An 8430-nucleotide genomic window follows, 5' to 3' on the forward strand; every position below is an offset into this window, starting at 1 on the left:
CGCAGGGAGGCAGCAGGGAAAAGCAGGGCCTGTGATCGCATTCCCAGGGCCAGCAGAGCCAACTCCCTCCCAGGGCCGTGGCATCTCCGGTAAGTGGAGGTATCCGCGGTTCTGCCTGAGCGACCCCGTAGGCAGAGCAAAAGAAAAGCGTTTGGTGGCGACGCACTGGCTGCTTTGCGCAGCTCCTTCGCAGCTACATCCCCCGCTCCAAGCCCGAGCGATGGGGAAGAATGAGGCTCCGGGAAGAGGCCGCTGACCTCAGACACCTGTAACGTAACGTGGACACGCTGCAGTCCCACAAGGAGCCCAGTGCCGCAGCCTGGCCCTTCCCAGCAAAACCCAGCAGCAGCCCACGGGGGCTTGGGAAAGASGAAACGCCGCAGGCAGCTTGGCGCGGCCGCTTGGAAACCGCCCGGTGCCACGCGAAACGCTGCTGTGGTCTGCGTGCACCGGCACCCGCTGCTGCAGAGCAGCTTCCCCCAGATCCAACCGGGATGGGGATGGCCCCAGAGCTGCAAAACCTGCTTTTCCCGTCCTCACTAAGTGTCCGGAGGGAGGAGGAGGAGAAGGAGGAGTAGGCAGGGCTGGGAAACAGGCAGCAGGGTGCAACGTTCCAGTTTCACTAGCACTTGTCCGCTCGCGTTGGCAGGGACGTTCCCAGGACAGCACTGCCACGACAAACTGCCYAAATGAATCCCGTGCTCCTGCTGTCTCTCCTTCAGCTCAGCACAGCTTTTCCTCTTCAAAACTGCAACGGGAAAAGAGGCTTTGGCAGCTGCCGGGTCTCAGGGGTGTCTGCACTGCGTAAACAGAACACGTGCACACATTTCCTAAGCCATTTGCCCAGCTACCAGACTGTTCCCGGTGCAGCCAAGGGGAGCGAGAGCAGAGCCTCAGCAGTAAAAAGCCTGTTCGACTGCAGCTCCTTAATGCTACAGGCAAAAAGTATCAGTTTTTGAAGAGGAAAAGCCATTTGTCCCGGATGACATGCTGCCAAAAATGCTCAGGCCGCTGCAGAAGACAAACCTGTGCAAATGAACCGCTGGCCAGGCACAGTCCGGCACGGTGCCGGGAGCACGTGGGCAGCCGGCTCCAGCTGCACTCCAGCAAAGAAAAAAAGGAAAAAAAAACCCCACAGCACCTCAGGRATGAATCTCCAGGGGTCCTGGAGGTTTCTGGTTGCTGTCAGGATGAATATCGCACGGTGTCATGACCCAGGGCCATTGGGAATTGCCGCAGCTGGCTGCAGCCAGGCTGCTTGGGCTGGTGCAGGTGTTAAGAGCTCTGCTCTGCACTGAACCGGGCCTGCACTCACTCGCCTCTGCTTCAGCGACAGCTCCGTTCGCTCCAAAGAGCAAGAAGTAAACAACCCAGCGAGGCACCAGCGCAGCGACATGCCAAAACCCCTGCACTGGTGTCCCCGACAGTGCTGGAAGGGAGCKACAGGGTCTGAGCCACCAGCCGGCGTCAGCTGGGAGCTGAATCCAGGCGCCAGCCCCAACCCCTCGCGGTACGCCGCTCCTGCAGAAACTGCCCGTGACCTCCCCACCCGCAAGCCATGCAACAAATTTTCCCATCGTTTCAGCTGTAAATTATGTTAACGTATTCCAGGACACTATTCATTTATTCAAACGAAATGCCACATTCTAGCTGGGCCAGATTTCCCCAGGAAGCCAGGCCAGGTCCTCCTTGCTGGGAAGGTGCCACCACATTTTGGCAAGACCATCCCTGCGTTTAGATGCTGAGGGGCCAACACGCTAGCAAGCAGCACGGACATGGCACCTGACTGAGTGAGGGGGAGAAATGTTTCAATAAAAATAACATTTTTTAGCAAGGAGAAGGATAACAAGGTTGGAAAGTCCTTGCTGAAGACTAGAGACCACAGGCTGCACCCAGCAGTGATAACGGTGGTTGGAGACTTGTGGTGGAGGTGGCACAAGGGGTGGCGCAACTGGGACCCGGCACCGGCACCGCGGTGAAGCAACTCTTTTGCAAGGGCCTCCACGCACGAACTGGAGCCGTGGCCGGGCCGGGCTCGCCCTTCCCCAGGGCAGGCCCCCGTCCTGGCCATCCCCATCTGCGGCTCAGCGCTAATCCCACGCGGCAGCAGCCTCCCGCGGAGGGGGCTGCGGCAGCCATCTGCCGCGACTGCCCCGACAGGGCTGGGCCCACACCTCCCCGGTCACCCCAGCACGAGGTGCTTGGCTCCCGGGTGCTGCCACGACCCTCAGCCCCTTTAGAAAGCCCTTTTTTCCCCCTTCACTGAAAGCAACCGTTTTATCTCATCTCTCCAGGGAGCAAGAGAGGGGAACAGGCATCTGCCACCCACGTGACCTCGCTCTCCACTCTGCCCTGCTTAACAGCAGTTTCCTCTTCATACAACTTCAGCAGCCACCACACACTGCGCAAGCAGCCAGGCTTTACATCCCCCCTCACCGGGGGTGGAACCACCAACTCCGAAATAGTGCGAGGCGGTGTGACAGGAACCGTCGCTCACGCGAGCATTACAGAAATGAAGTTAAAGGCACACAACAGCAGTCACCAAATGCACACAAGTTACACTCCCCATTTTGAAGGGAGATCAGAGCCTTTACAGAAGTATCAAAATCACATCTTGCTGTAGGCAAAACAGTTATTTTGTCTGCACTAAAACTGCTGCTCCACATCCTGTGTTACCCACAGACATGCTTGACATCCGTTCCCGGATCAAAGCAGCACAAGAGATCGGCAAGGAGACCATCCAGTTAGTATTTCAGCACACTATTCCCCAATGTCACTGCTGATTCAGAAGACGTCCAGGTTAGAGCAGCTCTGCTCTCTTGGAGGTCTTCGGGCACCTAACAGACTGCATCTGTGGGGATGCTTTACCAGAAAATTTTACAGCTCTTGCAATATCCTTATAAAGCACCTTTGGACAATCATCCTAAAATAAGAGCTTCCACAAGGGAAGTCATAGGGCATAAACACGCCAGTAAATATCTTCCTGTAGGCCRAATTTTAATTAAGGAGCTCTTTTCATAACAAGTTAACAAATAACGCGTGTGGTTACGACAAATTACATTCTCGCTTTGCCGTGCATTTGCTAATCAGTTCTTGTTGCGCTTTGCAAGCCAGAACAACATTTTATGAAGTGCAAAGTTTGCAAGAAACACTTTGACTGGGTATAAACACAAAGCCTGAGTTCAGGAAGACAGGTCCAGTAAGTGCCTAGGTGTCCCTAAATAGGATGCCATCCAAGACCAACAGCTGAAGTTCTGGGAAAACTCAGCAGTTCCAAGCTTAAATATTCAAGTTTCTGAGGTAGGAACTGTTCGTAATACGAACGAGGAAAGGCTGATGGAGCAGACTATTATAATTCTTATTAAGCAGCATCTCTGTCAAAGCAGACCTACTTTCAAAGAACGTATTGAGGGATGCAGAATAGCACAGCCAGCCACTGGTGCGTCCATTACAGAGCAAAAGCTAATTTTTCTTTGAAATTAAATCTCAAAGCAATCACTGCCTAACAACGAGAGGAAGCCTGGTGATGAATACTGATTGAAACAATGAACACGCTCACAAGAATAGTTTAAAGGTGTCAAATCTTAACACTGCAGCTTCTTATACTGGAAAAACGCAGATGGAATTAAAAGAAAGAACAATTTCACACTAGAAGAGCGACCATCTGTTCGTTATATTTGTACAGTACCTACCACCATGAGATCCTGCTCCTAGAACAAGACTCATAGGACCTCTGCAATGCAAAAGCACRGAAACCACAGACTTAAAAAAAGTCATTAGCCAAAACCCATTTCAAGTACAAAAGTTTTATTGACTGGATATCTGGGCCTGTATGAAGGTGAATTTCAGCCCACCTGAAGGTTTCCTCCTCAGGAAGGACAGATGATGCTGTTGGCTTCCTTTGTGCTTTACAGCACACAGATGATTTTGTGGTATCCTCGGATCTCCTTTGTGGGAACTCTTAAGCTGTTTGCTGCTCTGAGAAGCAGCTGCCCAGCAAAGGTAACCAGGAACAGAAACCCAACGCTGGCCTATATTAAACTTCAGTTCCATTTTTGCCTTCCTCAGCGAGGTTGCACTGCAGATATCAACAGATCACATTTGTCCTCTGAGAAAGGTGCTATGAGTGGATCTAGTCTAAATAGCCCACTTCTTTAAGTGCCTCATGCCAAATCCACCATCTAGAAGATGCTCAGTAGATGAGTCAGAAACCACACTGGAGACAGTCCCTTTGTGGTGTTATTACATACTCTCTCCTCTCCAGAGCTCTAGCCAGTTGCCAGAGGATAGATAATGTGGTCAAAGATCTCATGATGGAAAATTCTGTGAAGAGATTTTTTTTTTAAGGTACAAATTTTAAATGGCTTTTTTTTTAAAAAAAGAAAAAGAACACTGGACCCACCTGCCATGTCAGCACCATATGCAAAATACCTTCTTCATGCATAACTGTCTGCCCCATCAGTTAACCAAAATATAACCTAAACAAAACTAACAGGTTGCTGATTACCTCTACAGATTGTCTTTGGGAAGATGGCCATACAACAGAACACATAGCACAAAAAAAAATGCAGTGGGCCTATTGTTGCTATTGCTTTGGCACCTCAAGACTCCAGTTTTTAGATCCCATTGCACTACACATTGCAGAAGCAGAACAGAAAGTCAGTACGCAGATCAAAGATGTTCTTGCTGAAGACAAAAGATGGTACCTTGCAGCATACTGTGTTTTGGAATGAAAGAGCTTCTTTGTACAAGAACAGTTCTGGTTTGTACTTCCACAGGGTGCCTAATGTCATTTCACAGTCAGTTTACAGCTTAAACCATGGAAGGCTCAAACCATGCCAAATAAACAGCAACTCTGAATTTCTGGCAATATTCTTAAACCAGTTAAATCAACCTACCGTTTGTTTCCTGTGGATATTCATGATATGAATGTCTTCACTCCGATACTCCTCATCATGCTTATCCAGAGGAATTTTTTCCAACTCAAAGTCCCTCTGAAGCAGCTGTTATTAAAGTACAAGCAAAACAATTCAAATGACACTGCTATTTGGAATTAAAATGCATTAAGACACATTCAGYTGAAAAGGTCGCAATGTACTGCATGAACGCAAGAAGCCATAAGAGTCTGAAACCATCACGCTCAGCCCCCTTCTTTAAAGGCCTCTGCAGGCATGCAGGCCATTTTCCCCCTTACATTTTAACTTGCCCAGCACCAATTCAAAGCTACAGACATCTTGCAAAGTCTTAAAGCTTCTGATAAAAGATTTTGCTTCCTCAAAGCTCCAAAGTGCTAAACCAAACCACAGTGCCTGTTTCTGTTTGCCAGCCTTGTCAAATGAAGGGCAAGAGGGGAAGCAAATAAATTCAAAGGACAGAAAGCATCTAGAAACACCTACCCCTATCGTATTTACTGTGGGAGCATTAAGTACCTCATCAGACTCGATCTCAATTATGGCAACCGTCCTCACAGTCTAGTCCCTACAACAGCTTGTTCAAGGCAAGGCTAATTAAGTGCTTCCATCAACAGGCACAAATCACCCTGGAATTCTTGCCCATTCCCCCTTCCCTCTTTCCTGGTATTCTCTATTCATATAATCCAGCACTTCTGTGGAACGACTACCTTTCAGCCCACTTCACAAGTGCAGTCAAATCCTGAACTGATTGTCATCCCTACAACCTGCAATACTTTTGGAGAGATTCAGCTACTAATAAGGTTTTGGATTTTCATCTGACCAGAAGATATAACTAGCCTATTTAACTGTATCACRTATTAGCACTCTCTCACTGGAGGGGGAAGTTTTTGCAAAAGCAGCTATATCACTTAACAGAAAGTCTTGGACTCCTGAGCCACTTCTGAAAACTTTACCTGTATTTTGTCTATGCTTTCAAGAAAATTATGAAAAGGAAAAAAAAAATCCACAGATCTGTGTTTAATCCTTCCACTAACCTCCAATAACATCACACCAACCACTGCAGAAAGAAACAGGCAACCAAATGCTACTTCACTTCCTGCAAAAATGATTTGCTTATTCTGAGAGATAATGCTTTACATATGGGGGAGCACTTCTGCACCTCCAGCAAACAACCACAAGTTATGGAGGCTTTTAACAACAGATGTCTGGCTGCCTGGTTCGAAAAAATCAATACAGGTAAGACTAGGAAAGGTTAGTTCTAGCCTTTGAGGAAAGGAAAACTCACAAAGGATCCAGAAAGTTGCTACTGGTAAGATAAAGAATAACTTCAAGAGTTATCAGTCAATTTTCTGTACCATTTGAAAATAAACATGGTTTATTGTTGCAAATTCTATTTGTGCTGTGAACCTGAATTTGCACATAGAATAACATCAAGGTTCAATGAAGCCAAAGAAAGTTTTCCTACACACAAACTATTATCCTAGTGCTCTGAAGCACGTTACGAACACTCACCTCAAAGTATTTTCTTTCTATTTCAGGATTCTTCCCCATAGTCCTTTGTTCGTAACAGCACAACACACACGTATCAGGGCCAGTAAGGTCTTTCAGGGTCTTCAGTAATGGTTCTAATGACTGCTCAAAAGAGGTTAAATATTTGCTACTTATATTTCAAGTTCATTTTACTGACACCATATTCTGTAACTAGAGAAAGTTTTCACCCAAGAGAAAACTTTCTAGTTTTGCGTCTCAGGCACTTATTTTTAGTACGTTATCTGGGACAAAAGAAATACAGGGGCAAGCTGGAAAATACATAATAAAGTGAAGACTGCACAGGAAAAAAAAAAGGTTTTAGATTGACCAAGAAAACTGAACTAACACCTAGGCTAAAAATCACCCCACACTGCTGAAGCAGACATTTTCTTGAGGCACACAAGGATGACTCCACTTCGTGACACTCTTCAAAAGCAAAATATGTTCTTAACCATTCTCAGAATATGGCTCATATCCAGACCTGTGTACAGAAACAGGTCCAACTTGTAAGGGACAAGAGCAAGGGGCTGGCAAGAGAGCTGAAAAGGCAGTGGGACACRGAACCCTTCATGGCACTTCCCTTTTCCTAAGGCTCAGGTTGGCTCTCCATGTACCTCCTGTGGATCTACAGCTTCACAGRTGCGGCAGACTACAAAGGGCCCCGTGGTTCAAGTATGATTTCTCTCCTTACCCTCCCAGGGAAAGGTGATGAGACCCTCAACAGGCACACAGCAGGGACATGACATTATTCTTTAAACTACCTTCACTTATGCCCAAGTCAGTTCACAACTATCAACCACATTTTTTTTTCCTCCCAAATTTTGCTTCCAAGGCAAAAAAGAAAACAAAACAAAGCAAAAGAATAATGGATAGAATGGTAAGAAGTTTTTTTAAAAAAAGGTCTCATCAGTTAAAAATATCTTTTTCAGCTTTGTTCTACATGTTGCTCTAAACCAGGGGGACCAAGATGAAAGCACAGTGTTTAGCTGAACAGGCTTCATCACACACTTCTCACATTAAACCCACGGCCTCCCCCAGCCAGCTGTTTGGCTTTTACCAAGTCCTCATTTACCTCCTCGTAGTAAATGCAGTCAGCCATCAGTATGTAATCGGGGGGAGGCTGAAATTCTGTTACATCTTCACCCCTAAAAAGAGGCAAAAAGAGGAGAAAACAAAACTTCAGTAATGATACAACAAAATCTTTTGAAAGATTGAACATATAATAAAATTAACCACCAYGATTCTTACATGGGGCTTCCATTTCAAAACAATTATTCTCCAGTATATTTGGCAATTTAACAGTGGTAAAGGGGAGCCCCCGCTAAAGCTAAGCAGCAAGTGGGAGTATTAAAAGGATCATACAAACCATTTCAGTACCTTGGCTCGGACTGACCCTGTGACAAGATGCTTGTTGTTCTCGATGTTAACCTTTAGCAGTTCCTGAAGTTCTTCCAGGTCGGTGACCGTCACGTTTGCCCTAAAAAACGCTGTTTTTTTTTCTTCTTCTTCTTTTTTTGGGTGTTTTTTTTTCCCTCCCCCTTCCTTTCCTCCCCCTCAGCGGCGTCAGCGCAGCCGCGGGCTTCCCCAGGCGAGGCACCGGGTCCCCCCGCCCCCGCTCCTGGCCGCAAAGCGCGGACGGGCACTTAAAAGCGAGTTTTTCGCCCAAATCACCACACAAAAAAAAGGGCGCGAAAACGCGGGGCCGCGGCAGCCCCTCCCCCCTCCCCCTCACAGCGCCGCGGGCGGCGCCGCCGCTCACCCCAGCGTGGCCGCCATGATGCCGACGGCGCCGGTGCCGGCTCCCAGCTCGAGGACGGCGCGGCGGGCCAACGCGGGGCGGCCGCCGCCGCTCTCCAGGAACTTGGCGAGCACCAGCGCCGCGTCCCACACCACGCAGCCCACGCCGCCCGCCGCCCGCTGCTCCAGCCGCAGCGCCGGCCCGCCGCGCCGCTCCAGCTCCCGCACGAAACCCGCCATGGCCGCGGCA

The 8430-nt window shown here is 48.3% G+C and overlaps 1 protein-coding gene across 1 annotated transcript; it reads right to left on the reverse strand.

The window, feature by feature from the left end:
• Positions 1–3790: 3790 nt before the first annotated feature.
• VCPKMT (valosin containing protein lysine methyltransferase) lies at positions 3791–8430 on the reverse strand. Its single transcript, XM_085297866.1, has 6 exons — positions 8203–8430; positions 7810–7920; positions 7516–7588; positions 6426–6545; positions 4899–5003; positions 3791–4323 (listed from the first exon to the last, which is right to left on the reverse strand). Exons 1-6 carry the CDS (start codon positions 8418–8420, stop codon positions 4309–4311), a joined length of 642 nt encoding a protein of 213 aa, XP_085153992.1. The 5' UTR covers positions 8421–8430; the 3' UTR covers positions 3791–4308.

Source organism: Rhea americana, unplaced genomic scaffold (genome assembly GCF_003343005.1).
Source record: "Rhea americana isolate MKP2758 unplaced genomic scaffold, rheAme1 scaffold_131, whole genome shotgun sequence".
In the NCBI taxonomy this organism is placed as follows: domain Eukaryota; kingdom Metazoa; phylum Chordata; class Aves; order Rheiformes; family Rheidae; genus Rhea; species Rhea americana.